This window comes from Pleurodeles waltl, chromosome 4_2 (assembly GCF_031143425.1).
Source record: "Pleurodeles waltl isolate 20211129_DDA chromosome 4_2, aPleWal1.hap1.20221129, whole genome shotgun sequence".
Lineage (NCBI taxonomy): Eukaryota > Metazoa > Chordata > Amphibia > Caudata > Salamandridae > Pleurodeles > Pleurodeles waltl.
Genome location: NC_090443.1, coordinates 134,598,897 through 134,617,538, shown reverse-complemented (window position 1 = coordinate 134,617,538; position 18,642 = coordinate 134,598,897). Strand labels below are relative to the sequence as shown.

The window sequence follows — 18,642 nt, the reverse complement described above, 5'->3', positions numbered from 1 at the left end:
AATGGATTTGTATTGCGCTATGATCCCGACATGTTTGATACCAAACATACCTAGGATTGGAGCAACCATTATGTAGCTGGACCATAGGTAGTGACCTACGGCTAGTACATAGCTAAAAAGGCTTCCCCACACTTATGAATTCCAGAGAATTAGAACTGGAGTTCGTAGGGGTACCTCTGCTCCTGCAGAGGTGCCCACACACAGGGACCTGCACCCTGCCCTTAGGACTGGAAGGGCCTACCACTGGGGTGACTTAGTGGCCTGTTGTAATAACCAGCAGTGAAAGGGTGCGTGCAGCTTTTCATGCAGGCTGCAAATGACAGGCCTGCGGACACAGTTTGCATGGGATCCCATGAGTGGTATAGTACATGCTGCAGCCCATCGGTTACTGCTCGAAAAGCCATGCTTTGAGGTGCTTTCTGAAGGTTAGGAGGTCCTGGGTCTTGCATGGGTTGGTGGGGAGGGAGCTCCCGGGGAGGTGGGAGAAGGATCTGCCGCCGGAGGTGGTGCGTTGGATGTGGGGGACTGTAGCGAGGGCGGCGGAGCGGAGCTGTTGAGTTGGTTTGTGGAAGTTGATTCGTTCGTTGAGGTAGGTCAGTCTGGTGTCGTGGAGGGTTTTGTGAGCGTGGACAAGGATTTTGAAAATTATTCTTTTGTATATGGGCAGCCAGTGTAGGGATCGGAGATGTGTTCATGGCGAGGGAGGTTGAGGATGAGACGTGCGGCTGCATTCTGGATGTGCTGGAGTTTTTTCTGAAGCTAGGCTGTGGTCCCTGGTTTTTTTTGGGGGGGGTGCTTTGGAGTGCCACCTGTCTTGTCACTGGCTTGGCAGGTAAAGGACAGACCAAACTAATTTGTGTCTTCAGACAAGTCTGCCCCAAGTCTTGCTTTGCCCCAAATGGTCTGCCAGGGGATGATCATGTACTAAGGTCAATAAAAACTCCTTATGTTTTCAAGGAATGACCAACCTCCTGGTGGTACCAGGTTTGGGGTCCCTTGCCTCAGAATGAAGGAGGCCATTGTTCCAGTAGACCTTATGGGCCCCACTGATATTCCCTGCTTCCTGAGCAGCAGCCTACTGCCTCAGGCTTTCCAAAGAAGGACAGGACTTCTGTCCCAGGCTAAGTTCCTCCCTGGTGGTTCCTTTTACACCTAAGTGCTCAGCTGTATCAGCTTTAAGCGCCTCTGGTGTAGGTTCCACTCAAGGGTGGATTCCTTTCCCTGAGGACTGGAATCATCACCTGAAGCCTAGTCAGGGAGGCAATTTCTTACCTTGCCTTCCTCTCTTTTTGGGAGTCGCTGGGCCATTTTTCTAGGCTCCAATGCCCCTGCTCTCCCCATTTATTTGCCTGTGCTCCTGGTGCAAAGGTTTGCCCAGGGATGCCCAGCATTGCTGCATGGGCCTTGAACTCCACTCCATCCAAGGCTGAAGACTCCAAATCATTGCAAAGTAAATACTCTATAGGGGGTCAGAGGTTACCACAACTTTTAGGCCAGTAAGTGTGACCAAGGTGGTGTTATTCAGGGGACACCAGTTTTTCAGTCACCACTGTGACACTGGCACCTGTCTCTGTAGGCCTCAACACAATTGATAAGGGGATGCTGCCTGTACTTACCCATATTAAGGGGACACCTTGCTAGGGTGGCAGGATCACTACCACCCTCAGAGACCAAAACTGCCTCAGTGGTCTACCCAGCTACACCCTTGGACTGACAACTACCAGTGCTATTGCTGGGGGCACTAGGGGTAGAAGTAGTATTAGCAGGCTTGGTGCTATTTTTAGGACAGGTGCTATCACCTGCCCTATGGCCTTTTTGTCTACAAATGGAGCACCAAGGTTTCTATGGGAGTGATGACGAGGATTTAGAACCACCCCAGTAGAGTTGTGGGCCTGATCAAGACACTTTGTCTTTAGATTTGTCCCCACCTTTGCCCTGATTCTTGGAAGAATCCTTCTTCTGGTCAGCCCCAGTGTACGTTTTTTCTACCCACTCTGGTGCAATCCATTTGTCTGCCATCTGCCATCTTACCCAATTCTTGAAAAGTCCACAAGATGCTGATGCAGCTTGACAAATGCAATTAAGAAGGCATAAGAAGATTGTACAAGCCCTGATATTCATGCACATTACTGCCATGCAACCAGCCTTCCAGGGACTTAACAGTGCTGTCCCCAAAATCTACCTAATCCTGGGAGAACTTCTTTCTGGTTTCTCTGAATTGTATCCTATATTTTCTGTGGTCAACCCAAACCCCTCAATGAGAGCATCCTTAAGTTCCTGAATTGTCTGCATCTGCCTCCTTGACAGTGAGGAGTTTGTCCTGACCTTTGTCAGTAAAGGAAAGCCACAGGATGGCTGCCCACTGTCTTTGAGGGACCTACTGCATTCCTGAGACACTCTCTAAGGCAGTGATCCACTTTTGGATGTCATCCCCAGCCTATTTTCCTGAGATTCATAGGCGTCCTTCCTGACCCTGGTCTCGCTAAAGCTGTTGCTGCCAACATGAGGAATCGACCCCAAATTCTGTTTCTCCATCTCCACTGCCAAGGCCTCCCTATCTAGGGCTAACTGTTGCTGCTCAAGCTCAGTCTCAGTCAATCTTCTAGTCTCAGTTTACTGAACTCCCCATATCTAGGATCCCCCTCATACCTAGCCCCCCCCCCCCCACCAACAGATCTTTCAACCCCCTCCCTCCATGTATCATACCCCCTCCATCTAGCAACCCACCATAAAAGCTAGAGAGGTGAGTCTCATCATATGCTGCTGAGACATGGGTGTGGCCAGATGAGGAGGATCTGTCCCTTCTTCTGGGGACCCTTTGCACCAACCCCCTGGGAGAAAAGGTGGGCATACTTGTGTGGACCCCCTTCTCACTACCATCAATGCTCCTAACAGGGCTATGGTGTTCACCAGCGTCTCCCTAACCCTCCCCAATAGGTTCTACGTTTATCCTAACACTGGCCGGTCAGTCTACTTCCTGCCTCTCTGAGTTCTGGACATCAGACTGGATGAGCAATCCCAGGAGAAGAGTTTTGTTGGGATTTTTCCCCACCTTCAGCTTCCTGGAGGCACATCGCTCACTCAGTTCCTGGTAGGTGAGGCCCTCGTACTGAGAGTCTGGGGCCTGAGCTGTGTCTTCTACTGAAGGCATGCTACCTAGAGTAGTGTGTGGGTGGTTCCACCTCAGAGACCATTTTACATTATCAACTAGCAGGATGTCGGAAGGCCAGGAGCATCACAGCCAACCTCACAGACCCAGGACAGAGGCTGAAAGATCAGGATCATAGCCTGAATGTCCCGGACTCATGCCAGAGGAAAAGCTGGAAAATGTATCAAATCCATGACGGCTCTGATGAAAAAGGTTCTGCAAAGTAGTCAATTATGACTTGAGCACATTGATTGTGAACCCCAAAGACATAAGAAAGTCCGCCTTCATCAGGAGGTGATCTAGGACTGACGAGCCAGCACTCAACAACCAGCCAGAGGTAGCAGAAGACTGGCAGTCCTGACCTCCACCCATAAGCTGCAATCACTTTCGAGAACACCCAGGGCCACTGGTAAGGCCAAAAGGGAGCAGAGGAAACTGAAAATGTTATTATCCCACGTTGAACAGCAGATACAATCTGTGGGTCTGCAAGACAGGAACAGGGAAATAGGCGTCCTACAGCTCCAGTGTTACCATTTAGGATTCGGGAGGGAAAGAACCTGTGCCTTTGTGAGCAGCTTGGATTCACCCCCCCCAGAAGAAATTGAGAGGTCAAAGATACGGCTGCAGCCTCCAATATACTCTGGCACTAGGAAGTAGCAGGGGTAATGCCCAGTTTAGATGTCCGAGGCTAGAACCCTCCCCCTATGACTCCACAACAGTCTGGCCGTCCTGTAGCAAAGTGGACAAGCCCTCTGAATGCTGCTCCGCTGCAGGTGGAAAATGCAGCTGGACAGAAAGGAATGGTAGGGAGCAGCCCCTTTGGACTATCTTCAAGATCCATTGGTTGGATGTTATGGTTTGCAACCCAAGCTAGAAAGTAAGTGCTCTGCCTCTCGCAAGGTGGTGAAGTGTCACTAATTGAAAACTAAAGTGGCTTGAATGCTTCTGCCAGAGGTGCTGGGGACTGGGAAGTTAACGGGGCCTGGTGACCTTGGTGTTGCCTGCCAGATCCCTCTACCACGATCTCGAAAAGACTAGAGTACCTGCCATTGGAATGGTGAGAGCTGGCATGAAGGCAAAGCCCTAGAAATGAGTTGAAAGCAGTGAAATTGCTGTAGAGAGCCTTTCAGGTGTAAAAATGCAACAACAAAAAAACGGCCCTGAAAGATTCAGCTGTTTGGGTGCTTATCAACGATATCCAAGTCTCCCAAAGAGACTACCAGTGTCTTAACCAACCGTGATCCTGGGCTTCAGCAAAAAGCAGTGTGGAACAAAGGCAGCGCATGGAAGCTGTTGCAGGCAAGTGGTGGCTTCTTTGCATTTACTGCCAGTAAGTTGGTTGAGCGGCACCAATGTAGCAGGACTGCTTCTTATCTTACCTCCAATTCCCTCCCTTAGTAAAAGGGGGTCTGATTAAGATCTTGGTAGAGGGAATAACCCCATAGGATAGAATGGGATCGTAATACAGCAGATAGAACATCTGTCACATTTGTGACTAACTCCCTCCGTCAAGACCTAAATAAGGCCCATGAACTTCAACATAGGTGAGTGTTCCAACAATTCTTGTCGTCCCCTCCTCATATTCAGTGGTCACAGGCAACTGCCCTAGCGAGGTCAGATACAGCAGGGAGCAGCCTCAACAGTCCTTGTGCCAGACCCTGGCATATATTGGGGGGGGGGGGATGGGAATAGATGGGATGAGCAACAGCCTCAGTCTGTGTCCCAAAGACATACAAGGGTCTCGATGTTTGCCCCGCTGTGCAAAATTGACATATGTACATGTGAAGTTAATACTCAATTAAATTCCTATATACCATAACAAAAATACTAATCAAAATTATATATAATCTTATTTCAACATCCATTGCATAAAAATGTGTAACATTGATAAAATTGCTCAAACTAATATTGTTCAAACTACATATTCAAAATATAGCACATCCAATTTTACAGTTCATCCTTTTCCCATAATTCATAAAAAATTGCTAATAAAAGAATTCCATATTGATCCTATAAATATTTTCGAGATTGTCTCTTCTTGTATCATGATTATTTATGTACAATGCCAAAAGGAGTACAAGTGTGGTGGCGTGGGGCTCAGCTCTTCTAGGATTTAAAAAAAATGCTTCTCTCAATTACCTGAAGATTTGGAGCGTGAAGATGAATGACCTCAGGATTGACTGCTGGAACTTCTGAACTGGCAACCGGACTGAAACTGACCACTAAAGCTGGACTGAGCTTGTTAGGAAGTTTTCAGGTGCTTGGTTAGGTAGAGCAGTGCCTTGCGGCCCGTATGGCGTTTTCGTTCATCCATGTACAGTCACCGCAGTCATAAATCAACTCCCGACACCATAGGCAAACCTGATGAGGGTCTGTAATAGACATTAGCTTGCCACAGTCCTTACAGGGTTTATACATGACTTGTAGCCTTTGGAAGCAACAGTTCTCCAGCATACTAATTTTCTGAGGAAAAAGAGGTGTGAAGGAGACAAGAGGTGGCTTTGGATATACATATGGTGGCATGAAAGGAAATAACGTCAGCATGCGTGAGTGGGACCTATATAGGCTATGCAAGTCATTTCCTGAGCTGAACAGCGTCAGTGCGCAGCCACTCCACTCCACCTACACATAGCGCAGGGGAGAATACAATAGAGTGATAGGTCTCTCCAAACACTAACCACTGGCTGCAGAAGCTCGACTGCAGGGCCCTCATAAGCTAACATGCATGAGTGACTAGGGGAATGCAGGAAGTTAGCGGACTCTATTGACTGGAACTCATGCAATTTGACAAAAGGACGCAACCATTTCCTGGATCTTTGTAATCCTCCAAGGTGGAGGAAATGTATGGACAGGGGTGGAGTCCAGCACTGACCCTATTAACTGTAGTTATTTGGAGGGTCTCTGGTGAGATTTGGGCTTGTTGATCGGAAACGGTGATCTGTTCACTGGGGATGGCATGACACCACCTCTAACCATTAGCCAGTCATCCACCTATAGGAAAATTGAGATGCCAAACCAGAGTGAAGCAGCAATCACTGCCTTCACCTTTGTGAAGACTCAAAGCACTGATGTAAAGCTAGACAAGAGTACTGCAAATCGGTAGTGCGTGGAAGCCACTACAAAATGCAAATACTTGTGTTGCAACTGCAAAATGGGGATGTGGAATTATGTGTTCTGCAGGTCGAGTGACACCATCCAGGTCGCAGATTCCAAGCCAGTAAAACTTGCACTAGGGTTAGCATCTTAAACATCTTCCTTAAAAAGTAAAAGTTCAACTCCTTAAGGTCCAAGATCAGATGCAGGCCACTGAGGCTTTCAGGCAAAGGGTTTAGTTTACAGGGGCAGGGCGGTAGCGTTTTGCCACCTGTATGTTAAGTGCAGAAGAGTAAGTGACTTTATCCCAGGCCGACAGGGCCCAAGAGGGCATCATTAAAGGGAAGTAAAGATTTCACCATAGGAACTGTTGGCAGGAGGACCTCAGCTTAGACGTTAGCCTGAACGTTTTCTGTATGGAGTTGAAAATCCAGCACCTCAGCTGCCTTTTTAATGACTGTATAGAAGGAGATCATTGTTGGGGTAGATGGACCAGTCGCAAATTCTTAAATCATCTCAGATGAGGTGTCCAGTTCACAGACTATTGACAAGCATGCTAGCCCATGACCCTGGCCATTGGAACCATCATCTCCAAAGGAATATAGATTTAGGGAATCCGAATCTGATCTAAACAAGTCAGTGTGTGTTAATGGTGTGCATTATATGGTGTGGTTGTGTGATCTCACTATGTAATACACTTACCAAACCCTTTCGGACCCCTAGGTTTCATTTATCAAACCTTCAGCTCAACACTAGGTAGCTGTGGCCCTGAACAGCAAGACTTGCACAAATAGACAAGTATTAACCATTTAAACAGCAACAAAGCAACTGTAGAAGAAATCAACAAGACACCAAAGAAATCAGACACTAATTTATAAAAATACTGTATTTTTATGTACCACAATGAAAAAATCCATTGGAGGGTTCCGGAGATATAGAATTTGCAAGCTATAGTAAATCAAAGCATTTCACTCTATTATGAGCAAGCACTGGCAAATTCAATAAATGGACAAACGGTTTCACCAAAAAGTTTGGACTTGTCACAATGCGGTCACCTTAGGCAAACAATTCCAGTAGGGAGCCAGTCAGGAGGACAAGCAAGATCAAAGGCACTTCTCCTTTGAAGGTCACCTTTTTGGACAACACCTGTGTGGCTTCCAGCGGGGTGACGCATCCTTCCAGAGCAGGCCCCTACTGCATCTTTTCCAGGGAGTCACTAGCCAGTCTCTCCAGTGGGGCAGAAAGCGGTCTCAGCAGCAGAACCCCATGCGTGACCAGTACTGGCACAGGGGACAATAGATGACAAACTGGCAACTTTGGTAAAGTTGCACAACTTGATTTGAAATAGGGCTTAATGTAACAAGTTGTTTGATATCTTGGATGACCCATCTTGGTCGCACCGTTCCAGATGTAGCACAGTGTGCAACTCTGTACTCGCTAATTGGGCGACTAAGCCTTTCCACAGTAAAATCAATAGTTTTGCGTTTTTACTGCCAGAAGATGTAAAATACATGTGCCGCCAGTGACATATGTTGCACCCTGCCGTAAGACTAGATAGGCCGGTCATAGGGATGACTTACACATACCAGGAGGAAGTCTGGCTATGCTACTCCTTTAAATTGCAAAGTCAGGCGAGCAGTTTAAACTGCTTTTCTAAGCCTGCAAATGCAAGGCTGGAAATCTTATTTTACTCATGTCACACACAGAGTGGCACAACCAGTGCTGCAGTCCCTGAAGTGACTCACTAACTTGCATACCCCGGGTACAATTTACTAGGGACTTAGCTTAGCCAATTTGAAATACTTGTTTTAAGGTTAAGGACGCAGGCAACAAGGTCTGGTTAGCAGCACTACGGGCACTTTCAGCTGGAAAACCAGCAGCATCAGTCCCAAAACTTTGGAGGGGGGGGGGGGGGGGGGGGGGGGGGGGGAAGAGGGTGATGGCTAACTAGCCAAAAAGGTTCTTCCTTACAGTCATCATCTGTTCCTGTACTCTTTCTCCATGAGCCTTTGTCTCTCCCTGACCTGCTCTGTGGCGTTACTTTAAGGACCAGTACAGGAGGTGTCATCCATGGTACAGGTAGTTGCAGAGTGGTGTATCCAAAAGTTGGGTCAAAGTTCAGAGGGGCGACCGTTGGTCCAGATGGGATGAAGCCTACCAGTGTCAGAGATGGAAGCATGAAGTGGTGCCATGGGGCTGGATAGAACCAATATGTAGGAAAGTGCTCTTTTTTTACATGGTCACCCCACTTTTTGCCAGGCAGCTGTTGCAATTTTGACTGAAGGTGCACTAGGTTTCTGCTGCTCAGGTACCCAGCGCCAGATCTCTCTCCCCAACACTGTGCAATTGTTCCCCATTTGGCTGTACCTCTGGCACCCCTGTAAGTCCCTTGTAAATGATACCCCTGGTCCCTAGGACATGGAAACCAAAGTGGGTCCCCAAAGGCAGCAGCATGTATTGTGCCACCCTCCGGGACCCCGTCACCTAGCACACGCATACTGCCACTGCTGGCTGAATGTCTTGGTGCAGCTAAAAGTGAAAACACAACATGGCACAAAGCCTGTGTGCCATGTCCCCTAACACTGCATGCAATATATGAAAGTCACCCCTACAGCAGTCCTTACAACCGTAAGGCAGGGTGTATTGCATTACAGGTGAAGACATATCTGCAAGAGCAGATATACCCCTGCTATGTCAGTTAATTGTCAGACATAGCGATTTAACAGGGAAGCCATTTTAAGTACATGTGCTGGACGCTGGTCAATATGAGTTCCCCAGCTACATGAAGGCTTCACTGAAATTGGAGACATTGGGTATCAAACATCATTTATTAATAAACACTCACTGTTGCCAGGGATGGATTTATTAATACATGCACCAGAGGGCACCTTAGAGGTGTCTCCTGAAAAACCTACCATTTACCTGTGTGTTGACTGACTAGTTCTAACTAGCCTGCCACTAAGTAAGGTAAGTACATTTGCAAGGAAGTATCCAACATATGTCTCAATACCACTTTGTTTCAATATGGCAAGTTAAATGGTTTGAGAAAATATCAAATATCTGTTATAAAAGTTGACAGTGCAATTTTCAGAAACAGTTCTGGGGGAAAGAAATGTTAGCACAGTTTCAAGGTAAGTACAAGACTTATTTACAGTCTCTGGGGGTTAGTAGGTCGACAGATTTGGGGGCTGGGGGGGGGGGGGGTTAAGTTAATACAAAAACCCACCAGCAGCAACACTGTGCAGGTGCAGAGGTCAAAGTTGAGGTCAATTTAACATGGGGGACCTAAGGAGACCGGGGGCAATTGGAATCAGGCCTGTTTGCAGCTAACCTGTGCCTTCAGAGGGTAGGCCTGGGGGGGTTTAGATGAGCAAGGGGTGGCTGAAGGGTGCATAGGTCAGCATCAAACATACACCCTCAACAGCACAGAGGCAGCTGGGTGCAAGGTGCAAACAGCATCGGGCTCCCAATGCTTTCCTATAGGGGGGACCCACAGGGACACAAAGATGCTGCAGGTAAAGTCGGGGGGGGGGGGTCGGTTCTAGAAAACCGCACGCTGGGCAAGGAGGAGCCGCGTGCTCAGATTCCCAAAGGCCAGGGGGCTGTGGGTGCAGGGTTACCTTTTGGCGTCTGGAATCTTCATCCTGTTCTGCCACGCTCAGTGGGGGTCCTCCGGATTTAGGCTGCAGGCGTTGTCGTGTTGGGCAGGAGGGGTCAACCCAGGGTGGACACTAGGTCAGAATCGCCAGGAGACCAGCTCTAATTGGATGAGCCACCTGGACATGGACTGCGAGTGTCGGGTACAGAGTGGGTAGGACTCACGGATCCAGGGCAGTTCTGGAGTCCTTTGCTGGTGTTTTCTTCTGGATGGGGCCGCTGTCCACAGGAGATCTTGGTCCTTTGGGGTGCAGAGAGTCCTATTGAAGCTTTTAAGAGGTCGCTGGTCCTGTAAGATGTGTCGCCTTTTTGTTGCAGGGTTTCAGAAGCTGGAGACAGGCCTGTAGGGCTGGGGCCAAGTCAGTTGATGTCTTCAGTCTTCTCTGCTTGGGGTCAGCTAAGCAGTTGTCCTTTCTTCTTGTCTTCTTATTGAGGTCGCCAGGAATCTGACGAGCTAGGTTCAGGGGAGCCCTTAAATCCTGGATTTAGGGGCATTACAGGGGTCAGAGGGCAGTAGCCAATGGCTACTTTCCCTGAGGGTGACTGCACCTTTCCGAGGTCCACTTCGTTTGGGAAGGGGGGCACAAACCTAACCCTATTGCAAGGAGGTCGGTCACTTCAGCTCTGGACACCTCAGGGGTGGACCCAGTGGAAGTGGTCACTTCTTGTTTTCCCTAATTTTCCTGCCGACAAAAGTGGGGGTGTTGTCCGGGGGGGGGTGGGCATCTCCACTAGCTGGAGTGCTCTGGGGGCACTGTAACACGAGGCCTGAGCCTTTGAGGCTCACAGCCAGGTGTTGCAGCTCCTGCAGGGGGGAGGTGTGAAGCACAGGCGTTGTTTGTGGCTACAGAGAGCACAAAAACTCTGTCTGAAAGTGGCAGGCTGGCACAGACCGTTCAGCCACATACTAGAGAGTAGGGTGAATTTCAGGGGGCATCTCTAAGATACCCTGTAGGCCCATTTTACAATAAATGCAACACTGGCATCAGTGTGGGTTAATTGAGCTGAGACGTTTGATACCAAACTTCCCAGCATTCAGTGAAGCCACCATGGAGCTGTGAAGTTTGTGGTGACAAACTGCCAGCCCATGTACTCAATATGGCTACATGCACTTGCAATGTCTAAGAATGGACTTAATCGCTGTAGGGGTATATTGCTCATGTAGCTATACCTTCACCTGTGGTAAACTGCACCCTGCCTTAGGGCTGTAAGGCCGGATAGAAGGGTAGAAAGGTGACTTACCTATGCCACAGGCAGTAGTTTGTGCGATGTCATGTCACCTTTACCTTTTTCTCCCCACCAACACACACAATCTACAATGGCAGTGTGCATGTGTTTGGTGAGGGGTCCATTAGGGTGGCACAATACATGATGCAGCCCTTAGGGACCCTCTCTGGCTACAGGTCCCTTGGTAGCACTGGTGCTCTAAGGGACCTAGCTGTGTGACAATTCTGGAAGCACTAGTACAGTTTAGGGAGAGAACACAATTGCTGGAACCGGGTTAGCAGGATCCCAGCACATACACAGTCAAGTTAGCATCAGATGTGTCTCTCTGGGGAGTTTTGAGCATGCCAAAAGGGGGCACTTTCCTACACTAGTGAAATCATTTATTGCACATAAAAAAAAACAATAAGTTAATGCAAACATGAACATTCACAGAAGACTTGCCTTCATCCTTCTATCCAAGGCAGAACGACCTTCCCACCACTCCACCTTATCTGTCAGGTTACTGATTTCTTTCTGCTCTTTCTGGATGGCATCAAATTCTCTAAGGGCTGAGCTCAACGAAACCTGAAGGGAGTGCAACACATCAAATTACTGCAGATCCACCATTCTCATTGCATCTCAGCCAAGCTCTCTCTCTCTCATATATACACTTACCTTGCCTTGGGCTGTGGGTATGCGTACTGTGATAGGTGTATGACCTCCCTCCAACCTTGTGATTAACAAGGTATCTCCCGTAACTCCCAAATGGGGGTCTAGCATTGTCAAAACACACACGACTACATCTTAAAAAAAAAAAAAAAATTAAGAGTTATGTACAAGATACAATTGGGCTGATCATTTAATAGATCTGCAAACAGACATTTGTACTGAATTGTTTAAATCACTCGCCCCCTTTTCAGATTCGGCACAAAACCTCTAAAGAGCTTGTCACAAATCAGTGTGAGTACACAAATAGGCCAGCTCCACCAATAAGCCTCCAATTCTTTGCCTGGAATTGTTCATTTGGTACACCACCTAAATTGGATACCAACTTATTTGATGACACCATCACAACAAATGCATTAAAAATACTAATGCTAAACAAGACAAACAGTCTAAAGGGCAAACAACACAGTAGAAAAAATACAAGAAAAACTGCACCTGGAGTTTTAGATTTGTACAAGGCCGCCAGTTTCCAACATCCCACTGTATAATGCATGGACCTTCTATTTCACTGCTCTGGTATTCAAGTGCAAATACACAAGATGGCATTGAACACTACAATTGCAATGCAACTGATACACAGGAGTAAAGGTTCCTAAACATTGTTAGACCTACAGAGCCACTGGTGCTAGATGGCTTCCAGTATAACGGGATCTATGTTACTTGAGATCCAAATTAATTCCTACATAGGAATATGTTCCTGCACCTCAATAGACTCTGTAGGAAGGTAGAACATTGGCGGAATCTACCACTATCGGTAATGGCAGAGTTGCTCTATACAAAACGATGACACTTGCACACATCTATGTAATCCAAAACACGATGTTTAGGACCACCCCATGCCCCAGAGTTCTTTCGGAAACTCTATCACGAGGTCAGACTACTGTTGTGGAATGGAAGCAGCTTGCACAATGTGCTGTGCAAGCTCCAGAGGGGAGTAGAAAGGTAGACTGGCAGTTCCCAGATATACTTAAATATTATTGGGCAGCACAATTGGAGGCAGTCAATGACTGGGCGTTTATCAAGCCAGTGTGCTGTGATCAGCAGAGAGGCCATGGGTAACAGGGGCCATGCAGCAGTTCTTTATTGAAGGGAACAGGACTTACTGATGCATACCCAGATGGTGGTTACTGTAAGGAGCGAAGCCACTAATGACTTATGATGGGGAGGTAAGCTCACTACTTAAACTCCACTATAGTACTGTGACTTACTGCGGTAGGTGAGTGACCTGAACAGCTTTTCAAAGTGAGATCTGATCAGCACAGAGTGCATTGTTATCTTGGTGGGGGCAAGCATTAGTAAAGTTTGAGTTCTTTCACAAAGAGTATAAGCTGGCAAAGGCTGAGCGGTTTGGATACCTACAGTTCTGGCACACCCTTAGGAGACACATAGTAGAGGGGGTGGGGGGGGTGGGGGGGGTGAGTAACAACTGCCAGGGGCAACGCCATTAGAGAATCGCCTACTTTTGGAATCCATAACTGAAAAGGTTATTTCTACAGTCTACAAAAAGCTGGTTAATAATTCCCCATACCCAATGGGGTCAGAGAGGTCTGTTAAAGAGACTTGAGAGACAGATGATGAGACTGGATAGAGGCCCTACAAAGCCCACGAGAGAGAGCAACTCCTACCCATTTTAGATTGGTGCTACTGAGAATCCTATGTAGATCATACAAAAGTCCTACTTTAGAAGATAGGAAGTGCGGGACTTCACTCTGCTTGCGTGGGTGGCACATTTTTTCACATCTTTTGGGGATGCCCGATAATACAACTTTATTGGGCAAAAGTAAGACTAAGAATGTCTCCGGCTCTAGCTCTGGAGATTCCCTTAGGCGCAAATGGCTATTTTTGACTATACCATGGGAGGCGTCCTAGCCAACACATCAGAAGATCTGGCTATTGGTTGCAGGCAGGGTGGCTAAACTATATACTGCACGGTCCTGGGATCAGCAACTACCCCAAGTATCGAAGACTAGGTGTCAGATTTTGACTGGTGCAAGCGACCGGAGCAAGTGGTCCATCAAAGCAGGGGCTGCCCGAAGAAGCAGGAAAAGTGTGGGGTAGCTGGCACAATTTGAGGGTATTGAGCAGAGGGAGGTGTGGTGATGCAGACAAGGGAAGGGGGAGGCACTGCCTTTTGGATGTAATACATGCTGCCAAAAACAAAATGTCATTGGACATAAAAGCTTCATTCCAAATGTAAAAACATGTATTATTTCAGACCCCGTCTGCGTTGACCAAAATATATACTAAATAACCACATCAATTACTGTATTCACTGTATGCGGAGCGATGTTTAAATAAAACGTTTATAAACAAATAAACACTGGTAGACCCAACAACTTTCAAAGGCTCCTTTTCTTAACATTGTATGAAATAGAAAGGTAAAAACATGATATAGATGAGGTGGTAAGTTACATTAGAGCACAATAATATCCATTAAAACAAAAATCTTATTTTAATAAGTTAAAAATAAAGGTCTCAACTAGCATTGTGGTAAAAAAAAAAATCTAAACCAAAAGCAAATGCTAAATAAAGTGGCTGTATCAATAAATAGCAGCAATAGAGTGCTTGTGCAAAGCACTTCTGAACGCAAATGTAAACATTTTCCCCACCAGCATGAAGTTACCAGTTTGATGAGACTAGAATGCATCAGGAAAGGTACTGTGTTCCTCTCTTCTTCCCAGACCTGCTAAATTAGCAGGAAACCTCATCCAAAACACCTGCTTGTAGTCTAATCTCCAGCATCTCACAAACTCTGCCATTCTGCATCTTTCACAGAGGAGGAAACACCCAAACTGAACTCATTCCATGCAACCTTCCACCTTACCAATCTGAAACTGAATTCAATAATAAAAATAAGTTTAAAAAGATGTCTAACATATAAACTAGTTCAGGCAAACGGTCTCCTATTACTATCAACAGAACTACTGTTCATGAATGAATATGTATGGCCATTGAAAGACTGCAGTTACCAAAGTGGATGCGTGAAATCACAAGAGTACAAAACAAATATAAATGTATGACAGCTTCTATTTTGGATCTCATGTATGAACGTTTTGCTCTTTGTCTAGTAGTAACGTGTACACCCAAAATGTAATCTACCATTCGGTTCTCGTTTTTTTAAAACATGTTATGACCCATTACCATTCCAAGACAAGTCATACCATTTGGGATCTGCTGAAGCTGCTGATAAAAATTATTTTTCATAAGTCCAGAACAGCTAAACTGGAAGAGGTTTTCCAACTGTGTCAGATGCTGGGTCAGCAGGTCGTCGGCGCTTGCATCTTGCAAAGTGAGATCCTGCAGCTGGTCCGACACATCCAGTGTCAGATCTTTCTTTTTCTTTCTGTAATATAAGTATGGGACGGGAGAGGTGCACAATTGTCAAGAGGCTTTCAGAAATGTGAATGTCGCAAGTCCAAGAGAGTGGTCTTTTCAAGTACTGAGTCTAAACAAACATTCATCATTAAATGAAACCAGTAACTACAAAGAATGCATAGTGCCAAATACCCTAGCTAAGCTGGGTTGCAGAATAGAGACTTCAAATGTTGCACTGCAAGTCGCCTACTTTAGGGTCAAGGCATTTTTGAATGAAAACTTTTCAAGGCTGTTTAAATATGGAACCAATTTATTTTGGGGGGACATGCTGAAAATCTATCCTAGATCCTGCACTTCTGGATTTACAATAGGCATCTTATTAAAGATCCTGTGATGCACTGAAAGGAGACGTTAGGGTCAACAAATATAATTAGGCTGCATAGGTATTGTACACAAATTAACACACTTTAAAACTTCCCAGTCAGACTGGGAATGCTAGAGAAGATACCCTGCCAGGCAACAGCTATATAAAAAACAAAGGAAGATGCTAAAGATCTGGAGAAGAACACATTACTTACCTTTGGTAACACATTATCTGGTAGAGACATTCTAGGTGCAGATCCCGTACCTTAGAATTTCACCCAGGTGACAGTATCCCTGCAAGCCGTCAGGCGGAGTCGGTTGACTCCGCGCCCATCGGTGGAGTTGAGCTCGCCGGTTTAGACATCACAGTCCTTTATAGGTGCCACCCCGGTGCGCTGACGTCCGTTTCTTTTCACTACTTTCCACGCCAAAAGGGCAGAGCCATAAAGAACACTGACTCTGGTGCACCTGAACTAGGGCCCTGAAAGGGAAGTCCCTAGAAAATAGTTGGCAGAGCGGGGATGGGTGAGTCAGAAAGGGATCTTCAGGTAGAATGTCTCTCTACCTGATAATTTGCTACCGGAGGCAAATAACTTGTTCTTCTGATAGAGACTTCTAGTTGCAGATTCCTTATACTAGATACCTAAGCAATACCACCCTGAGATGGGTCGGTGAACCAAGATCATACTAGAGGTCCTGCAGGACCAAACAGGCAAAGTACCCATTTGTAGGAAGCTGGCTCTGTATATACTACACCGAAATGAGGTATAGTGTGCACAGACTGCAGTGAATCCCCAGAGGCTTAACATAGGCTAAAGTAGATAATATTAATGTTCTCTTCTATGGTAGTGTGTTCGAGCAGCGAGGCTTATCAGAGTAGTGCAAAGCATTTGTTGTACACACACAGTCAAAAAATGAGGCATACACTCAATGACTAACTCCAGGCCAATATTTTTTTATAGCAAACATATTTTGTTACTTTATTTCTAGAACCAAAAGTATCTTTGTTGAAGGTAAGTACAGTTGCAAGTTTGTATCAAGTTTATGTATCAAATGTACTTTGCTTGGGTTGTGCAGATAAAACAGTTTACAAGTAAGTATCACTTCAATTTAAAAGTAGACAGTGCAATTTTTCAAAGGAACAATACAGTCCTAGGGGAGGAAAAGTGCTAGCACAGGTTACAGGTAGGTACTCAATTTACAATCCCAGTCTTCGGGTGTTAGGATTGTCCACAGGTCAGGGTTCCAGTTGGCCCTCAAAAGTGCACCACCAACAGCACAGGGACTGCCAGGTGCAAAGGTCAAAGCTGGTGTTTGGGTTTTAATTGAATCCTTTGGAGACTGGGGGCAAAACAGGTTGCAGGTAAGTACCTGTGACTTCAGGGCACAGACCTAAGGTGATTAGATGAGCATCGGGGGGGCTACAGGTCAGCGCTGAAAACACACACACACACACACACACACACACACACACACACACACACACACACACACACACGGTGGTACAGGGGTGGCCGGGTGCAAACCGCATCGGGCGCCCAGTGCTTTTCAATGGGGGCACCCCTGGGGTCACAAAGATGCTGCAGGCTGGGTCCAGGGAGTCAGTTGCGGAAATCCAAAGGCTTGATAAGTAGGAGAGGTGCCCGCTGGACATTGCTGGACTGTGTCTGATTACCGAAGGTCAGAGGACTGCAGGTACACCTTTGGGTGTCGGGAATTTGTCGGATCCGGTCGCAACCAATGGGTTCTCTGGATTTAGGCTGCAGGCATCATGTTGGCCAGGAGGGGTTAACCTAGGGCGGACTCAAGGTCAGAATCGCCTGAGGACCTTGTCTGGACTGATGGGCCACCTGGACTCGGGCCGTGAACATCAGGTGCAGAGTGGGCATGGCTCACAGATCCGGGGCAGTTCTGGAGTCCTTCTTGGATGTTTGTCGATAGGGCTGCTGTCCTCAGGAGTTCTTCGTCCTATGGTGAGAAAGTAGTCTTGTGGGAGGTTTGCAGAGGTCGCTGGTCCTGCAGGATGAGTCACCTTTTTGTAGCAGGAGTCTTGAAGCTGCAGACAGGCCAGTAGGGCTGGGGCCAAGTCAGTTGTCATCTGGAGCCATCACTGCTGGGGGGAGGAGGGGGGGGGGGGGGGGACAGTACTTGAGTCGTCCTCCTGGAGGTCGCCAGAAATCCAAGAGCAAGGTTCAGGGGTGCCCCTAAATGCATACTAGATTTAGGGGCGTTACAGGGGGTCAGAGGGCAGTAGCCAATGGCTACTGTTCCCGAGGGTGGCTACACCCTTCCTGTGCCCGTCCCACCCCATTTGGGGGAGGGGGCACATTTCTATCCTTATTGCCAACTCTTCCAAAGCAAGATGGAAGATTCTGCAAGAATTGACCTAGGACACTGTAGGGGCAAAAAGGGCACTTTCCTACACCCGTCCCTTTGGACCGGACTGTCCATGCAGTAGTGTTTAGTAAATGTGTGCAAGGACACCCATGTTGCTACCTGACAGATGTCCAGGACGGGGACTGCGTGCTAACGCAGTGGTTGCAGCAGCTGCTCTGGTGGAATGAGAGCACAGGCCTTCCGGGAGTTGCTTCTTAGCCAATGCGAAGCACATTTTAATGCAGAACGACCCATTTAGGTTCTCTTCTGCACTGCCCGACCTTTATTCGCACCCACATAACCCACAAAGAGTTGATTATCCACCAGAACTCTTTATTACGATCAAGATAGAATGGCAATGCTCTTTTTGGGTCCAGACGGTCAAGTTTCTTTTCTTCCTTAGAAGGATGTGGCGGCGTGTAAAAAGTAGGCAAGGTGATGGATTGGCCTACATGAAAAGGTGTGACCACTTTAGGCAGAAAAGAAGCCCAGGTAAGAAGCACCACCTTGTCAGGGTGGATGGAGATAAGTGGTCTTGGAAGAAAGAGCCAGCAGCTCACTCACTCTGCAGGAAGGGGTAACAGCCACAATGAAGACTGCTTTCAGAGTAAGCAGGCGAAGTGGACAGTTGTGAAGTGTCTCAAAGGGAGCGCACATTAGGTAGGTAAGAACTAACTTAAAATCCAATTGGGGTATTATGAACGGGGAAGTAGGAAAAAGATGGTTAAGGCCCTTAAGTCTTCCAACAATGGGGGTTG

At 47.0% G+C, this 18,642-nt stretch overlaps 1 protein-coding gene across 2 annotated transcripts in view; it reads right to left on the bottom strand.

Annotated features, from left to right (window-relative positions):
• The window catches only part of ESPL1 (extra spindle pole bodies like 1, separase), a 434,914-nt gene that overhangs the window by 161,090 nt on the left and 255,182 nt on the right, over positions 1 to 18,642 (bottom strand). For both annotated transcript variants that reach the window (XM_069230952.1, XM_069230951.1), the window contains exons 22-24: positions 14,992 to 15,173; positions 11,780 to 11,907; positions 11,567 to 11,689 (exon numbers count right to left, since the gene is read on the bottom strand). In XM_069230952.1, the coding sequence (XP_069087053.1) occupies positions 11,567 to 11,689; positions 11,780 to 11,907; positions 14,992 to 15,173 (433 nt within the window). The remainder of the gene's footprint in view (positions 1 to 11,566; positions 11,690 to 11,779; positions 11,908 to 14,991; positions 15,174 to 18,642) is intronic.